Source organism: Lonchura striata, chromosome 4 (genome assembly GCF_050655825.1).
Source record: "Lonchura striata isolate lonStrDom1 chromosome 4, ASM5065582v1, whole genome shotgun sequence".
Taxonomy (NCBI): Eukaryota; Metazoa; Chordata; class Aves; order Passeriformes; family Estrildidae; genus Lonchura; species Lonchura striata.
In genome coordinates this window covers 67,277,173-67,296,619 of record NC_140706.1, presented here as the reverse complement: position 1 = coordinate 67,296,619, position 19,447 = coordinate 67,277,173, and the positions used below count along the sequence as shown (strand labels likewise).

At 38.5% G+C, this 19,447-nt stretch overlaps 1 protein-coding gene across 9 annotated transcripts in view; it reads left to right on the top strand.

Annotated features, from left to right (window-relative positions):
* Nucleotides 1-19,447, top strand: part of AFG2A (AAA ATPase AFG2A) — a 159,914-nt gene that overhangs the window by 48,385 nt on the left and 92,082 nt on the right. For 4 of the 9 annotated variants that reach the window (XR_014955228.1, XR_014955224.1, XM_021554966.3 and 1 more), the window contains one exon: nucleotides 43-169. The exons of 2 other annotated variants lie outside the window; for them this stretch is intronic. Coding sequence is in view for 3 of the 7 variants with exons in the window: in XM_021554966.3 (XP_021410641.3) it covers nucleotides 43-169 (127 nt within the window). In the remaining 4 variants the exon portion in view is untranslated. Of the gene's footprint in view, nucleotides 1-42 lie in introns of all 9 variants that reach the window. 3 more of the 9 variants (XR_014955225.1, XM_085579313.1, XM_085579314.1) reach the window with 2 other exon arrangements.

The window sequence follows — 19,447 nt, the reverse complement described above, 5'->3', positions numbered from 1 at the left end:
GATAATGCTGTGACTTTTTTTTTTTTTTTTTCTGTGAATCAGCTCTTCAGGTGCTGGGAACGTAGCAGACCGTGTCTTGGCTCAGTTGCTGACAGAAATGGATGGGATAGAACAGCTGAAGGATGTGACAATTCTGGCAGCCACAAACAGACCGGATAGGATAGACAAGGTACAAATAGATGCACTATCTATATCTTATTTCTCTTGAAAAGACCAGATTTTGCTATAATTCCATCCTCTTTTACTCTCTAAGCTGTTCTCTGATCAACTTAATGATGAGGAGCAGAAGTTCAGAAATTAAGACAAGGCAGAGGAATGGTTCATGTCCCTCACTTTTTTTCCCCTCTCTACAGAATTTTTAACAGAAAAAAATGTTTTATGGTAGCCTTAAATATCTGTTTCCTGGAAGAAGTTTTCCCTAAGCCAAGCTCATTGAACTAGTGCAGCAAGATTTCTGTTAAACTGCTGCTGTGGTTTTTGCTTCTGTTGTGTTTGTTTATGCAGGACTTTGCTGGAGTTTGTTGGTTTCATTAGTTACTTCCTTTCAAGGATTAAGTGTCTCAGCAATTCAGTTACCAACTGTAAACAGTCAAATTTCTCCTCAAATCCACAGCAGCTCTGCTAGTGTGACAAGAACCTTTCAAGTTCGTAAAATCTGGGGGGTTGTAACACACATTACAGAAAATGTCCAAGCACAAACCCAACCCAGCAACCCTCTAGGAAAGCCACTTTAAAACAGTTTACCACTGTGGTGTCTTCTCACAGCTAAGTGCAGTAGATGGATCAGTCTGAAGTGGTTTCCTTTAAGATATGATTTGTAGTGTTGGTAAGATTCTTCATTCCACAGCTTTTTGCCTTCATAACATTATTGATTGTGATGACACGTTAATTCATTAAGTTTTTATTATCTTTTTAGAGTTTAAGTTTCTTAAATAATTCTCACATTCTAAGCTGTTTTTGGAATAGTGTTTTCTGTTTTTCTTGGAGTATTCAGTCATAAAATACATATGAAATGTGTATATTTAAGGTATGGCTTTTATGCACATGAAGTCTTGAGAAAAAAAACTTGCATTTTGGCTCCAGAACACAGCCTCTTCCTTTTTGCACTGAAGGAAGCCACACAGCTGATGGAGACCTGACAAAGGCTTCCTCAGAGCTTACTTGTACATTTATCTCTGAGCCTGCCATGGCAAAGCAGGACTAGCAAAGAGTTTTCAGTAAAAGGTAATAAAACTCATTAGTGAAGAGTATGCTTGTGCAAGACTGAAACTTTCAAGATTTCACTTTTGTCAAATTAATTTGTGTAGGCACACAATCTGTGGTAACTGGGAGTGGGGCTGTGGCTGGACCTCATCCCCAGTGGGCACAGCTATGAGGAGCAGGTGAGCAGCACTGACAGCAATGAGCCAGGGAGTGCCCAGGGGCACTGAGCAACCACCAAAGGGAGCAGAGGGCACACAGGGGCACTGCATCAACATCAGGGGATAAAAGGTTGGGCTGAAGGACAGGAAGGGGGTAGGTGCTTTCAGCCTTCTGGAGTGGTGTTACTCTGTGTGGGTTGAAGCCTTCTGAAATTGTATGGCGATGCTTTGTGTGTTGTGGCTGTCTCAACTGCAATGTATGCTGAGACAGGTTTGGAGTTTTTTTGGTAACTGTTCTTTGGGGTAAGACTAAGCTGAATTTGAATACATTCTAACTGTTGAACAGCAGGGAAATTTCCTTTGGTGTCAGTTCAACAGTCTACTGTGTTGTTTCCATCACCACCTGGAAACTGAGTTCTAAGTCATTCTCCCTTTTGCTGGTTTTCTCCTGGGCACATAGTGAACACTGCTTTCTCATATATTCAGTTTTATTTGAAATACTGGCAGAACTACCATGAGTTAGGGGTGCCACCCTGCAGCACAGAGGACTTCAGGATAGAACCAAAGTTACTATGTATTGTACCTACATCACTCCAGATGCAAATCCAGGCCTCTTAGCCTGGGAATGAAAGTTTTCATTTTGATATGATGCAAAAAAAGGTAATGTCTTCTGTGCATATGAACTTTTAAGAATGAGCAACACAGTTTTGTTATCAAGACCAGACAGGCTGTACCAGGCCACCATCTTCTCCTGGCTCCATGCAATATTTACAGTGAGTCCATGCAATATTTGCAATGTATGAGTTGTACTTTTCCCCTTCCCTGGAAGAAAGAAGATGACACCAGAAGGCATTTGTGCTTCACTAATGGGAAATCTTTCAGTAGTGCTTTTTGTTTACTCTGTAATTGGTGATCCCTTTGAGAAGGTAAGAATTTGTTAAATTAATATTTTATATGGAAATAATTATGTATGACAATAAGTGGGTGTCCTGTTTTCATAGATGGGTATGGTGACTATACAGTAATTTTGAAGGTATGGCTTTTACATATGGTATAAAAGTGCACAATGCAGTTTCTGCTCTCTAGTTCCAAGGACTGGGAAAATGTCTGGAATATTTGTTTGTGACTATTCTTCAGTTTTCAAATCAAGAAGTGCTTGAGGAATGTGTGTTTTCTAAGGTGTCTATGCCTGCAAAATTGGTAACAATCTGTCCAGCATTTTAATTTATGTGGCTTCTGCTTAACTGACGATGATGTGATGATTAATCCTTGTAATTTGCAAACAGCACGTGGGGATATCAAATGTAAGGGTATTCCCCAAAGCCTAGTACAGACTTCATTATCCCTGCAAACACTATAGTACATTGCTTTTGGAGACTGAATAGATTTGAGTCAGACTTTATACAAAGTTATGTGTAATGGGAAACTTGTTTGGACTTGTCACGGATGCCTATTAATAACATATTTCTCTGAGATGTCATGATTGTATTGAAATATTATTGCATCTTAAAGTTGTCTTGTGTTTTTGTCTCAGCTACTTTGCATCTATTCATGTGATGCTGGGGAGACTTTGGAATAGTTTCTGTTTTCTGTAAGAATACAAACCCAGCACGTACTGTTTTCAGCCATGTATGGTACAGAAAGTGATTTCTCTTGGAAGGGAAATATTCTGGAACAAGATGTTCTGAACATTCTTTGAAAGTGATACAGAAACAAAACACTCTGAGTCAGTAATAATAGTAAAATCTTTCCTTTTCTTCTTCATTCTGTAAGCAGAATTGATGAGCAATAACTGGAAAAACTGCCTTTGGTTTTGGTGACTTACCCAATCAGGAGTGATTTTTTTCATGTCTAAAATATGTAGCAGTAGCTTTATGGAGCTGCTTATGGTTCAAAGCCTCTTTGTATTTTCCTATATATCAGTTGTCCTAATGAGAGATCACTTATCCCACATACAACTTTTTGAACCTGTGTATAAATTGCTCAGCTTGAAGTGAAATGTTCTGTCCAGACATACATGTGAGCAAGTTTTCAGGTGTGGTGTGACAGATTTCCATAAAAAAATCTATACCAACTCATCAGGATTTGTGTGTCCTGTTTTTCCTTTTCTCAGTGGAACCTGTTTTCCTGGTCTTTTAGTGCTGGGCTTAATTCTAGTGTAAGAAGGGTGAATTGGTATCATTACCTACCCATGCAGATATATTTTTCCCCTCTTAAGCAGCATTCCATTAGCAAGGGTACATAGGGAAAAAGAGAGATTGTCAGATCCCCAGGGACCTCGGTGAATGTTTTAGCACAGGAAGCCATATGCACGTTGCTGCAATGGATGATTTTCCCTCCTGCTGGGTCAAATTTGAATGTCAAACACTTTAGCTGTGATGTAAAACACGAGGCGCCGAGTGAAGGGATGGCCCGTGGTACAGGGTGACATCCTGGTGCTCCTGACAGCTTCACTTCTCCTTATCTTGGGGTGCAGAAAAGAGTATCCTCAAATATGCTATTTGCATAAGAATGACAGGATGTGATCAGACAAATGAAGATTAATGGGAAGCTGTGCTGTCACCATTGCCCATTGTCTCCAGATTGATGATGGTCTGGATTTTGTCTGCATTCATGGGCTTCAGTGTAGTTTAAACTGGAAGCTGTCCTGGTACCAGAATACTGAAGAGCTGAACCTTTACAAATGCTTTTTTAGCACGGGAGAGCAGTGCTCAGCTCCCCATTCCGACCATCCTGATTGTTGCTGTAAAAGCATGTGTTTTGCATATTGTGCCAGTGCAGGGGATTTTTTCCTGCCTCTTTTTGCATGTTTATTTTGCTTTTAAAAAACTTCCTGTTCCCTAGCCTTCCTCCTTACTGTTTTCCTCTTCCATCACCTGCAAGTTTTCCTGCTCCTTATGTAAGCTTTGTTGACTTCATTCTATTAACTGCTGGCTTTGAATTCAGCTTATTTTGTTTAAGAGTCATGTGAATAATGCTGAGTTTTCTGTTCTGGTTGTGTGAACAAAATAAAACAGAACTGCAGCTGATATTCTTCCTAGCAACTGCCAAGCATGAGGAAAGGGAATTTAACTCCCTTCCCCCATGCTTCAGTTGGATTTGAAGGAGTCTTCTGGGTAGAGAAATCAAGCAGAAATTTATCAAATTGATCTGCCCCTCAAAATGTTGATTACTGTGTAGTTATGGGACAATCTTAATTTAAAGTGACTTGTTTTGATGAAAATAAAAAATGCATGATAGAACCATTTGGCAGAATCAGTAAAGAAATTATAATTTCTTGCCCGCAGCAAAAGTTAATAATCTTTCCTCTTTAAAAACATCAAAGTTCACTCATTCTGAAGGCTCATGGAAGAAATTAAAATATTTAAGTTTTCAGTTTTACAAGTTAAAAGGAATAGGAAAGTATCTTGCACATTTATTTGTTATTGTCTGGAAATGTGTATGTGCTGTTACAAAGCAGGTGATGCAGTGTCACAGTCTTACTTCAGTACCACGTTGTATATTCTCCTGTTTGCATAGTTGCTTGTTTGTAATTTCTGTTTTGCCCAGATACATGTCAGTGAAGGTTATTTCTGTGTTACAACTCTGACCTGGTAGAATTTCAGTTTTCCCAAGTGTTGTATAGAACTCTAGAGTCAGAAACCACATAATCCATCATATGTCTTGCACTGGAAGGGAATGAGGAGAGTAAGGAAAGGGGGATAAGTCTCTTGCTGCCATTTCTCAGTAGTGCAGATTTCATCCAGATTTGGAGGACAGGGGACCCAAGACTGGGTGATTTTTAGAAGGAAATGGTGCAGGAACATTTAACTTTCCCACCTCTTGTATTCTTGCGATGCAGTGTTTTAGAATAGGAATTGAAATATGGGAATGCAATCACCACATCTCTCCACTCTGCTAAACCATTAACTATTATTTTTTTACTTTAAATGCTGAAATGCCTCTCTGCTTGTCAAAGGACACCCCTTATGTTCTTGTAAAACCCTGGGATTAAAAACAGCGAGTGAGATTTTGTGGGTATCCTTTTCAGTCAGGCAGCACCTAGAGCATTTACATCATCTTGCCCAGGTGCAAGTGTGACTCTTTGAAATAACAGAAGATGTGGGATTTCTTTTGAAGACAAAATCGTTCTGGAACATATAATAAGTTTTCAGAAAATGAAGCTTTAGGGAAAAATGATATCAAACTACATTATATTGAAAAGAGGATCTGATGTTCTAAAATACTTTCACAGTTTTGGCACCATCACATTTTCTATCAGTTGTTTTTTTCTGGTATGTGTTTGAGTTTTTCCTCTTAATTTTCTTATACCTGTGACACTAAGGCAAAGAGATGCTCTCTGGAAAGTTTTTTAGAGGTTCAACTTTGCCTTTATTGATATCAGATCTTTACACTTATTATTAAGAAGTTTTCACGTGTTCTTTTCACTTGCCAAACTGAAATGGCTGAATCAATACAGTTGATGAGCAATGTTGTTTGCTGGCTGAGACGAGACCTCCAGACTTCGAGGCTGGATTACATGGAGAATCCATGGTTTCTAAAGATCCTGACCACTCTTAATATGCAGAAGTAGTTTTGGGGTTTATATATGTGTGTCTCTTTAAGTCAAAATCTAGGTTTTAAGATTCACCTGAATCTCTCTGTCTCCTATCCCTTCCCCCCACACCTCCTTCTTCACAGATGAAGACTTTGTTTTCTCATGAAAATAAAATATTTCCAGGTGTGCAAAAGTGATTTTTGTTTCCAACTATTCGATTGTCAGAGTGTGGAGGGCTGAGTAGTAAATCAGCCTTAAGGCTGCTATGCTTTTAAAAACAAAATCTTAGTGGTGACAGCTGAAGAGCACAGTGACTTTTTCACTTAAGATTTATTACTTGCCTGAAAAGAAAGGTTGGAGGGAAAACTTGTTGGTCTGCATATTTTCTCCTTTAGCAGATATAGTATAGGGCCAGGACAAGTTGGCTTTATTTTGTCTGTGAAAACATACATTTAAACAATATATGTAAAAATATAATAGTTTTACTTCAAATAGAACAGAAAAGTCAATACTCCCTTCTCTTGTTGTTTATAGTGGAAAGCATTCCTTGCATCAGCTCAGCTGTGTGTTTTAGCATCACTTATACTTTTATAAGCTTCCCTGCAGCACATGACAGAAAATTTACTTCAAGGTATCAATGTGTATTTATTTCATTCCAGAGATGGAAAGGTAAAGGGCACAGGCCAAAGTTTGTTCTTACTCAGACCTCATGCCTGGAGGTCACAGAGTCCAGCTAAGGTACACAGGGTGCTAGCAAGCCTCTGGACACAGCAGGAGCTTGGAAAGGCTCTCAGATTCATGTCTGTGGTGTAAATGCCATCATGGTTCAATGAGTCTGTAACTGTGATAGCAGGTGTGGTTTTGGAGGTTTGTGGTTTTTTGTTTTGTTACTTTTGTGTGTGGGTTTTTTTAAAAGTGACATGGAAATGATGCTGTATTTCTAAGATTTCATGGGAACATCTGGGGTTAAAATGAATAATGCCTCTAAAAATGAAGGGCATGTAAGCAGTACACATAGACTGGGTGTAAATTCCTCAGTGTTGCGTTAGGTCAAGTCTATTCCTCATGTAGGTTTAGTGACAAAGCAAAATCTTTATCAAGACAAATAATACTAGTTTTATGACTAAGTGTAATGTATCTGTACAGCAAAGTACTGAGAATGCAGAGAAGCAGTATACAGCAAGGCATATTCCATAGTCAGTGTGCTGGATGGCATGAGTCTTGGTTATATTTAATTAGCTTCATTAGGGTGGTGATAACAGTTAAAGAAGACACTCCAAACAGCCTTGGATTTTAAACATTTATGGGACTGACACAGGGAGGGATGTAAGTGCAATACTGAGAGCTGCAGAAGCTCAAAGAAGGGCTGCAGTTAGGGTATTTGGGCTGTAGCCACAGACACATTTAGAGCCTTCTTTGCACTTAGTCTTCTGCCCAGCTTTTTTTTTTTGTGGAGGCAAAATGCATAGTGTTTGTCCAGCTTTTTGTGTATACTATATTAAAATAGCATTATAGAGGATGTTGTGTTTGTCAAGCACTTAAGAACTGGCTACAATCTTTGTTAATTCATCCTCTGTGTATGCATCATAATGCAGTCTCTATTTACATTAATTAAAGATGTGTGCATTGTACACGATGAAGTTGCATTCATTTAGAAAATTATTTTTGCAAGTAATTACAATTGCCTCTATTTTAATTACCTTAATACTCACATTTCTTTGTTTTTGAGGGCTCTGATTAACACTGTTTAAAATCAGATGAACCATCACTAGTTTCTGGGGGGGAATGATCAGGTTTTGTTGTTTTGTGTCATACTGAGGTCTTCATGGTTATCAGCAGTACAGGACCCTCTGGGTCTACCACAAAAAACTTGTTTATTTGAAATAGGTGATAAATTGACAACATTAATCCCCTTTGCTCAATGCTTTGCTGTTTTTTTGGTGGGGTCTACTATACAAGAATGGGACTTTTGCCTGTTATCCAGGATATTTTCTGGCAACAAGAGTGCTTTTGCCCCAGTGTCCAGACTCTTGGTTTTCAATGTATTCTTTCTTCATATCAGGCTTTTTGTTCTGGTGTCTTCTTTCTCCTTTTACTTGACTGTATTCAAACAGCTCCAATAAGGGGAGAAGTCACTTCCCTGCTGCAGTTCTAGGAGCCTAAATCCAGCATGGGCTGCAGACTCCTTGAGCCTCGGTAGGATCAGTCCTTGAGCGGGCAAAATTTGGAAAAGGTATCTACAAAATGTCAAGAAGTCTTACAAGGCCTTTTCAAATTGAGATGTTTCAAGTCCTCTGTAATGTGGTCAGGTCTCAAGACCTCTCTTCAAAGGTTAGGGTGAAAGAGTTTTATTTTTATTAATTTTTAAGAAATGTAAATAAAGCTACATTTTTCCTGGTCTCCTTCTCATGCAGCAGCTGAAATGTTTTGACTGAGCATTACAAAACAAATCAGTCTAAGGCAGCCAGCCAGTTTGGAAAGGACATGAAGGTCAAAGCTTGGAATAGCATAAGCTACTAAATAGATTATTGTATAATATAAAATGTTGAGTGACTTCTATATTAACTGTTGATAGTTATCTCTCCCCTAATAGGGTAGGGAGCTGTTCCAGTAAAAAGGGAAGTTGTGGTGAAATAGAAGGCCCAGCTTTGTACAGGTCACTGGTTTAGTGTCAGAACCAAGGGCAGCTTGGGAGGATGAGATGGCCAGCAGCAGACAGTGCCACTATTTGGTTGCACACTTAAAGATTGTGACCTTTTCACCTCTCATTTTAGGTTTAGGAAACCTCTGAACTTCAGAGCTTTATAATAAGCAAAAACTGAAATACAGTAAAGCTCTTTACATCAGTAAAGGACTCCAAAGAGCACTTGAATTTAGGGATTAGGTGTTATGCACTTGTTTCGCAGTAAGGATTTTAGAAATCTTTTATTTAATGTTCTTTATAGATATTAGATGCCATCATTTGTCCTTTCAATTGGTTAGAACCATTTGTTTGTGAAATTTCTGTAGGAAGAAGGAAAAATAGATCACAGGTGGAATTTTGTATAGCTGATTTTAAGAAAAATTTTATTGTGTTACAGGAGGTCCAGCTTTAAATTCTATTTGTTCCATCAGTGATGAAAGCTGGATGTCTTGCACGTGTGCTGCACATACTTTTCAGGGATGAATGGAAATACCATTCCTGTGCAGTATATATAACACTGAAAGACAATAGGTTTGTTCAGGATAGACAGGTTCTTTCTCTAAGATCTTAGTTAAATTCTTAACATAAAGCTGAATGTGGTACTGAAAAAATGTAGCACAGGAGGAACAGGAGCAATCCAGAGGTGACTGATTAATAATGTATCATTTCATAAGGGGTGTGGAGGGATTGATGTGCACTGAAGTGCAGAGCTGGGGCTCTCCATGTCTGTGTGAGATGTTAACATCTCCTGTGAACAGTGCAAACTTGGTGGGTGACTGCTAGGTCACTGGATACCTCAGGGTTGGATTTGGATATGCATAATAACAAAATTCTGCATGTTTTAGGCTGTGTATGATTTGATGCATAAGCAATTGTAAGAGTTAGCTCTGACTCAGAACAATTTGTGATATTTTTTGGGATAACCTAGAAAAACATGTAAATGACAAGGTGATTGAGAACAAAGGGTCTGAAAGTTTAATGGGTATTTTGATTGAGTGGTGCTAGGCGGGACTCAGCAGTTCTGGAAATCTGAAGTGACTGCTTCTTTTGGGGTTATAGATTACATATTCTTACCTAGCTGAGGAATTCAATTAAAGAGGGTGTAGTCACTTCTTCCTTTGTTTTAAATGTACGTGTATTCCCTCCATGGCAAGTGAAGTTTTGTACTACAGAAAAGCATAATCCAGGTATATGTGCTTTGAACACACTTGAAAGCAATATTTTGATTGCTGTGTACAGCATCTTCTTGAAGTACTGTTCCCAGTCAGGCACTGGAAAAGATAATTTTGGGAACTGCCCTTTTCTGGAGGGCTTGTTGTGATATTGTTCTGTGCACAATGAAAGGAGAGTCAGGTATTCTTTAACAGAAACTGGTTTATGCCTTTGATCATTCTTGCTACCCTCCTCTGAACCTCTTCCAGATCTATTACATCCTTTTGGATAGAAGGGGACCAAGGTGCAACACAGGTTTGTGTGGTACACAATGATGTTTTTGGGTTTCATCTTTACCCTTTTATTAGCAGTCCTGAATTTTTAATGCCAGAATTGCTTTTTTGACTGCTGCCAAGAACCAAACTGGAGTTTTCATCACTGTCTATTAAGACGAGAAGTGGTAATGATTCATCTTGGGGCACATCCGTTTATTTATGAAGAGAATATTGAATTTCCCATGTTTGGTGCTTTGCCTTTACTTACATTGAACATCATCCAATTGCCGTCTCCTGAGAGTCTTGGATAGTTCTTTACCATCAGTCTTCATCCCTTTTTCTTTGACTAATTCTATCATTAGAAATTATGGCTCCTATATGATGTAATTTCTCTGGTATTAAACCTCATTAAGGAGGTGTAAATTTTATACAGAAAAAATAGATGGAGATGAAGGGGTCTGTATTGTGTCGCAATAGAGAGGTAACAGGAAAGTCATGTCCCCTGCCAGTGCACGTTATCTACGAACAGATCCTGACAAGCACAGTTGGATTCTTACTGAAAACAGAGAAACAGAGGAATGAGAGATAAAGCATCACACAATATAACAGACTTGGGGGAATTTGTATTCCTTTGCACTGTTGTTTATTGGTTCTCAAAGGGAGAAGAATGAGAAGCCTGGCAGTATTTTTGGTGCCAGTTTGGGTGTAAAATAAGCAAGTAGAAGCAAAAAAAAAAAAAATCTTAAAGAGAATGATCATTCTAAAAGAAGTTTGTCTCTGTATAATGACGTACCTCATTGTGTGGAGAGCCTAAACCTGCCTGTCTGTTTATAAAGAGGAAAACAGTGAAACAGGAAGTTATTGAGATTTACTAGGTTGTAGGAAAAAAGTAATCCGTAAGGAGGGCCATGTCTTAACAGTAGGCAGCAATGCACAAGAAAAGTGCTGAGTGCCAGCCCAGTCTGGGTGAAAGCACTCCAGACAGTGGTACAGAAAATGGAGGGATCACAGCATTGGTTCTTGGAGACAAGAGTGAGTCTTCTTCAGACTGCAAAGAGTTTAGCTGTGCTTCAGAAGTTGTTTTTCTTTGCAGTGAATGCTTTCTGCAGAAGTCACTGAGTGAGGAGAGGCGGCGTTAGCCAGTTTGCAAGGCAAGTCTTACTCCATTACTTAACAGGGAGGCACGTGAGCTATGTAAGCAAGAACACACGCCAGGGTGTGTGTGTTCATCAGTCAGCATGTGGGGTGTGTGTAATTGGCAAGCATACACCTTGGAACATGTTTCTGCACCTATAAAATGGCCATTTATTTTAGGTTTATTAAGGAATGTAAATACCCTCTGCTAGCTTACAAAATTCTCTTTTTCACATATATAAAATTGAAGCACTGTTCTTTTATGCATTTCATGCTGAAGTGTGTTAAAGTCTTTAAATACCTGTTTTAGTGCTTAAGTACTAGTTTGATCTTACATCTGAGCTTCTCTGTTGTCTTCATGCACTAACAATTCCATTTGAGTGGGTGTGAGGAAATGTAACTTGACTTCATCCTAGATTTCCCCATTGATTCCTATTCCTTGTGCTCCTCTGAGCTTCCCCACCTGTACTTAGAAACAATACATTTCCCAGAGGAGCTGCAGTGCAAACCTTATTTTTCACCCAGAAGGACTGGCTTCAGAGGATATCACTCTTAAATGATGGTTTGATTCTGTGTACCAGCAGGGAGGGATTTTATCATGTTGCTTCAAATGTCTGCCTGCTCTCCAGAAAAAGTGCTGTCAAGGGATGGAAGAGTGCAATGAATCAGTGATGTGGAAATAGGCTGTGCCCTTGCTGCAGTTATGGCAGTGTACTACCTATAGAAGACTGACACCTTCTTTTTGAAGGCCTCTGTCTCCTCTGTGCATTTTGAGCAAGAGTGATGGAAACAAAGTGAAAGAGCTGTAATTGCTGTAGGCAGTGTAATTGAGGCATAAAGTGCAGTTCTGTCACTGTTTCTCCAGAAATTGCTGATTAACATTCACAGAGCTCAAAAGCCTTCCCTCTGTGTGATCCCACTGCATGTGAAGAGATTTCAGAATTATGGCTGAAGGGGAAATCTTGTATTTCCTCTTTTTTGGGTAACTTTTTTTTTTTAGTTACTTTCCAGTGAACAGAGCAGGGAAAGAAGCCACCACTGAAAGCTCTAGATCATGTGCAAGACTTGTACAAGACCATTTACTGGCTTTGTAGATAATAGGACTCTGTCCTGCCTTTGTTTTTCATGTGAAAACAGAGTATGTTTTACAGGAGATGCCACATCACAAATAAAGAAACTGTTTAAGCAGACACATTTCCACAACAAAGGCATATTTTGACGTCATCTGCCAGCAATCCTGTGACAGAACATAAATAATGTAGGCTCTTAGGAAGGGAAAAATATTAATTGGAACCATTAACCTTCTGAGAGAGTGAAGACATTTGGAAATAAATGATTTTAATTAGTGATGTTCCAAGAGAAGAAACGTTGTGGCTTGATTCAGAATCCCCAGAATTTGTGTACCTGGCGTGCCACCTGAAGTTTTGGGCTCACAGAGAAATGCAAACCCATTATTCAAATGGCAGCCTAGTTTGTTTTGGTTCTTGTTTTTCTTCTGTGGTAGGATTTCCATGGGTTTACATTTTATTCATATGGATTTTATTCTCATAAAAGTACTGATGCAAAAGATCTTAACCTGGAACTTCTTCACGCTCAAACCGTTTTCTTTTCCCATAAGCTGAGGATTGCATTTCCTTCTGACAGATATGCTTTACTGTAAAGCTCAGTGTGGATTTGGATGTCTGCAGAATAGGAATTACAAAAACTAGAAAAGGGTGACTAAAGTCATTATCTGATTAGGCAGAAATAGACCATGCATACAAGCAGGGCTGAAACAAGGCTTGTTTTGGCAATTCTGAACCCTTTGAGTTTTAACATTGTCTGCTTATATAAATATAGCATATTTATATAATATACATAAATTATTATTAATATATTCACTTGGTTTTCTAATTTTCTCATATAATAATGGAGCGAAAGAACAAAGCTTTGCTGAAGGAAAAAAAATTGAGAAAAATCTTGTGGGATACAGGAGTTCTCCCACCTCACCAGAGATGAGAGAGAGAGTGAAAATGAGCCTGGCGTTTTCTCAGCCAGATGGTCCTGATGCCCTGGGCTGATACCTTCCTGCATATGGACAGGCTGCACAGTCATCTTTTGTAGGTGCACCAGATAAAGCTGGTTTTGCCAGAAGAAATGTTCTTGTATGGAACACAAGAGTAAATCCTGCTGTTTCGGATTTCAGCTTTGAGCAGTAGCGATGTGTCTTGTGGCTTGTACTGATAAAAAACATTCTGGGTTAGAAAAAAAAAAAAACCACTTCAAAAACACTTCAAGTCGTGTCCTCTTCCAAAGAAGTGGCTGGTGTATTCATGTCATTCAGCCCTTCAATAAGTATATGCTGTCTTGAAGGAAATAGAACAACAAATGTCAGGATCCAGAAGATGAGTTTGCTTTATTTTGTGTATGTGTTTCACTGGGGTATGGTGAAGCAAAGACATTTTATAATATTGAATATTTTTGTGGTAAAATGGGTTTTTGTGATATTTTCCCTTATGGAAGAATATAAAAGTAGTCTATTATGTATTTTCCTTGGTTTTTTTAATAGTTGCTTCAGCTGTGATTCCCTATTCTCTAAGGAGCATCTGTTGCACCTAATTCTGTTTCTTACTATCACAACGGTCCTGGGCATTACATGCTTTTGTTTCAACAGTCATTTTACTTATGCACATGAAATTATTAAATTTTCTGTGTTTGCGTATCTGAAAATTAGCTAAAGGATGCTAAATATCTGAACACTTGGTCTAATTGTATTTCTTTAAACAAAGACACCTGTTATCTCTAGTTATCTAATTTATTTGTTACCAAGAACTGGAAGAAGAAACACTGAACATTTTGAAAGTTTTGTGCACATATTTTTAAATTACTCTTCAGGTTCCCAAAACTTGGGATCAGCAGATGGCAGTCAAACCAAAGTTCCATCTCTTAGCTTGCACGGAGATTTCCAAATCCCATGCCTATAGGAGAAAGTGGGAAGAGAGACTCTGTGGCAGAGTTGTGTCAGAAGAGATGTTCTTACACATGTGTAAATAGATATACGTTTGTCAGACCTTACAAAAGAGGAGCTTTGATTTCTCTCTCTCTGGGATTTGCAGAGGCTGTTTGTTTCAGGTCATTTGACTTAGGAAGCTCTTGAATTTATTTTTTTTAAAGCCTCTGTGGATGTTTTGAGAAGAGCAAACTGCTGGTTAGGTTGTCTCACTAGCATTCTAGAGATCTGTCTATTTAAAAATATTTTCTTATTCAACATGTGTAAGGAAAGGGCTTTGATTTTACACTTGCAGTGTCTGTCTCAATATGGAATATGTGTTTTTCATTAATTAATTTTTTTAAAATAAAAACCATAAGTTTCTTTAATTCATGGTGGTTAAGCTTAAAATGAAAGATTTTTTTTACACTTTCTTATTATATGGTCTTTTTATATACATCCTATTCTAAATAATTTGACACTTGCAAACCAGTACAGCTGTACAGCTTAAATACAGTACAGCTGTATTTAAGTTGTCTATGGATTAATTTCCTAGAGCTGCACCTTCCATGTAACACAGTTATTCCAAAGCTTAGTTCCTGAAAGCATGAGAACTGAAAGGACTTGCAGGGTTTGAGGTATCATTATGCATTTATTATACTATTACTTTATTATATTTTCATGTTTTTCACTCTACAATGTCATTGAACTTCAACCTTTGCCTTTTTTTTTTTTCATTTATATTGCAAATTCTGTTTTCTTTTTTCTCCTGTCTGCTATTAGGAGGGGAGAGGGAGAAAATCCCCCTAATGGAAAACAAGCCAACAAAACAAAATACTTTGTGGGAAAAATACTCACAGTTTTTATCATGAGTCAGTATTTTTAGTTTACACTTCACATCTCCCTTTTCCCTGGAGGGATTAACACTGCCTATTAATTGAAGAGCACAGTTTATACTGAGCATTATTTAACATATACTGGTGGAATTACTGTACTTCCTGTTTTGTATTCACAATAATAGGTTTCTGAAGAGTTGCCTTTGTATAAATACCTCACCGACATTTTAGGCAAGTGTATTCATGTCTTGGAGTAGGCACGAAAGAGTAATGTGTTGGAACACTGCTAGAGAAGGAAATCTCTTTGTGTTTCATGAATGATACCCCTAAAGCCTTTTAAAAAATCAGTGTTTTTAAATGACAGCTCTGCTGTGGTTTTGTTTCTTTGCTTTATGTTATTCTGGCTGGAATTGGCTGTAGTAAAGCATAAAGGGAAAATTGTGGCTTCAGCAAGGAATCTTCTCTGCACCTGGAGTACTCTGCCAGGAAGCCTGAAATACTGTCAAATGGAATAGCAAATCTGCAGAATGTGTTAATGTTAAAAGGAAGTGAAAACTCCATAACAAACAAACCATTAATGCAAGTACAAATTTCCTTATATGTCTCTTAGTCATTTAAAGTCACTTGCAAAAAATCAAGGGGCCATGGGGAGCCCAGGGAGTAAAGGTTTCCACCAGACTTTGTATCCAAGTTTTGTCTGCAGTGGTTGTGGGACTGCAAAGTTCTTATGATGGCCAAAGCTGATAATGCATGATGGAGATCAGGTCAGAACTAATTAGGTTTTATTATCAAAAGTCATTTGCTAATGCTTACTGACCATCTGGTTAGTTCTGAAATTTATTTTGAGTCTCTAGAGAAAGAGAAAAAGATTAGAGATAACTGTAATAGTGACTTTTTCTACATTAATGGTGAAATTAATAGAAGATATTTAGCCTCTGCTAAAGGGTTGTTAGCTCTCTGATAATGTTTATATTTAAGGTTTATTTTTTTAAAGGTGCACAACATTGACACCGGTCTGAATCACGGGTTCTGTTTTCTTTGCCTCTTAATTAGTTTTTACCATCTTATGTAGGCTCTCCAGGATATGTGGTGTCTTACATTCTCAAATGTGTAGAAAAAGTAAGAAATGGAAGGATGTTTTTTTCTCCTTCAAATTAAAGCTGCCAGGTGTAGCTTTACATATTTGCTACATTTGCATATTTGATGAAAATACTGTAGAAAAAAAACCTAATCCTGTGTTTTTCTGCTTGTAGTTTCACTTCAGTTTTCACCTGGTCTGTAAGTGACACCACAGAGATATTGTGTGTTTAATCCTGAAGTCATCTTTGTCCTGTTTTATAGTCAGAGAGGGGGGAAAAATGTGGGGAATTTCCTTTTAAGATACCCTCGTTTCCTGCCTTCTCTTTAATCTTCACACAAGATACACTTCCCAGAGAAGTGTCAGCTGGCAATTGCTAGCAGTAGCAATGCTGCATGTGCAGGCCCTCAACTGAGAAGAAATTCAATCAAATGACACATAAACCTGAATTCACAGAAGTTTAAGTAACTTGGCAATACATCTCCCCTGTGCATGAGTTTTGATTTGCCTGCCTGAAGCTCTGCTCATGTCTGCTCTGCTGACAAGGTTTGCACATTTGTGACAGTGCTGGTATAGCTGAATGTCCAAAAGCCTGCATTTCTCTGGCTGAGTTGGCAGAAGGCTCTGGTGGAGACTTTATGCTGTACCTTTTCCCTGAGTGATGTGAGCCAAGCAAGGCCAAAAAAAAAAAACCAAAAGTGCCTCAATTCCTTCCAATTCTCTGACTGCTGTGGTATTGAACCTCTATACCCCTAAAGAAATAATGTCCAGCATTAGCCACTCTGACTGAAGCATTCTGGGCTTGCTCTTAGTTCTGGATTGACTTGTCTCTTTAAGGTTTCATGACAGTATTGCAGATGATTCTGAGAATTAACAAAAAGAAAAATAAGTCCATTATTTGTCTAGATTAAATCAGGTCTCTGAAAAACTCCAGGCTCTTTATCTTTGGAGCGTTGGTGATGATCCAAACAGGAGGGTTGCTTTCCCTGGAAGGATTCACCTAGATTTGGCTGTGGAAAATATATTTGCTCAGCAAATTTAATCAGCTTATCACAAAGTTCTGCAGGCATGTTCTCTGTGCTTTGGGTAGTCTGGAGAACATACTGCTTTCTGAATAGCTGCAGCTCCATTGTCCATGATGTCTTGTCTGCAAAGCACAAAGCTGGACTTTGGATTTGGGGAGAGGAAAAAGCTGGGAATTTTGAGATCCCCTACTGTCCTTTGTGGCAAAGAAAAGGACAGAAGGATCCAGAAAAATCTTAGTTTGAGTGGATTTTAGTTCTCTGGATTATTTGGTTGTCATGGCACAGTTTGCAGACAGAAGGCAAGCGGAGAGCGCTCACCCTGTTTGCAAAATGACATTATTGAGATGTTGCTTGTGGTCATATTAGATGCTTGTGGAGAAGCAGAGGTCTAATTGTAGCTGCACCAGAGCTCTTAAATAGCATCCATTTAGTCACCCAGACTTTGAGAGAAGTCTGTGTTTGGTTGTGATGCTGGTAACCACTACACCACATTTCTCCTTAGGGGCAGAAAAAGAAGCCAAGTCTTAAAAGAAATAATTTCTCTGCTGCCTTGCAAATAGTAGTGCAATCCACAGGCTACGTATCTGTGGTATGGTGTTCGGGTGGCTGGTCCATGCACAGAATAACATCCTCCTGCTACCACAAATTTGGTCTCATCATCCAGATGGGAAGTGTCTGGGCTCTGGATTGGCTATTTATGTTGGTAAATTCAGGAAGGCTCCTGGGAGCTGCAGTGATGAACCATCACCACGTTGGGCACTGTACAGGAAAAAACCTGTCCCTGCCAGCCCCATGAAATGAGGACCCCCAAGTTGCCCTTCTGTTAGCAGTGTTCCATGGGATAAACTTTCTGCTTTCTTTCCAGATAGCTTCCTTTAAGCTTCAGAAATAAAACCTGCACAGAATCTGATAAAAGACACTTAAAAGTTGTAAAGGCAGATGCTGGGAGTTAAGCAGACTTGCATGGGCAGTTGCAGCTTGGTTTTGTTCTCCTGTGTGTGTCTGTGTTACAGGGTCCTTCCAGAGATTTCCCAAGTGCAAAGTATTTGTTTGTGGGATTACTTATGGATGGCCCAGTGCCAGTGAAAATATCTGCTCTGAGTACAGCAACAACCCAAACCCAAACAAAGCAGTTAAAGATATATGCTGAGCAGTATGGGCATGATATAAAAATAGTTTGTTGGTTTTTTGCTCTGGTATTGAACAATGTGGCCAGTGCCCACACGGTGCTGTGGAGGAGGCTCAGAGATCAGCATTGGTCCTTTGGGGAGTTTAGCACTCTCAGGTAAGGGAACGTGGCTTTTATCAATACGGTTTTAAACTTGGCTAATTAAAAAGAAGACAAAAGTGAATGGGGAAAAAGATGGAATAAAATGATCTATTTGTATTCCTTGTAAGTTGAAGGAAATAATTACACTGAGAGGATAAGCAGGTACCTGCTGACTAACGGGGATAAGTGGCTAATGAAAGAACTGACTTCAAAAAGCTATCAAAGTAAAAAATGGCTCATAGCAATCACTGCCATGAAGTGTCACTGAGGTAAGCATCTTAGCCAGATTACACAAGGGATTTTCTGTTCAGGTAATAAAATAATCCTGATTTTAAGAAGAAATATTATATAAATGTGTTTTGTCATGTCTAAGTCCTTAAAGTTGATTATATTACTCACAGTCTGCTTCCTGGAGTTTGAAGGGTCCTCACCAAGTCGAGGCTGAAGGTTTTGACACACAAACAGCAGCAAAGTTATGGTAACTCTTCCTTTGCACAGCACATTCTTCATTTGCTGCAGCAAATGTGTGGTAATTTGCCCATCTGGATTTGAGTCATATGCTGCCTCTCAAGGAAAATGTGTTCCAGCCACCATGGCAGGGAACCTGAAAGATAAAATGTGGTTGCCATATATAAAAGTGTAAATAATGCAACTTCTTGTCATCAGATGAGTCATGGTGTAAGTAAGTCTGTAAGTACATGCTCAGCTTGTAGGATGGAGAGTACACAAGTAATATTTCTTCTCTGACAAAGGTGTGTGTGAAATGACATGTTAAAATAGGTAATTTTTGTATAATAGTGGTTGCTCATTTTCTAATTTGGAGCAGTTTTCTGCTTTATACCGTTCTTTATGAGCGAATATGTTGTTGCAAGCTTTTTTATTATTATTTTATTTTTATTATTGGTTTTATCATGTTGGCTGTGGAAATATTGCCAAATCCTTTATGGTGAGCTGTAGCAAAAACACATGGGATTAATCAAAATGTGAAATAATATATATTATTTCACTTTTATAGGGTAGGAATCCCATGTGGGCATGCCAGTTAATTTTGTTCAAGAAAAACTTTCTCTTGCACTGCTACTTATCACAGAAGTAGAAATAATATTCTAGTTGTATTTTTAAAAATGT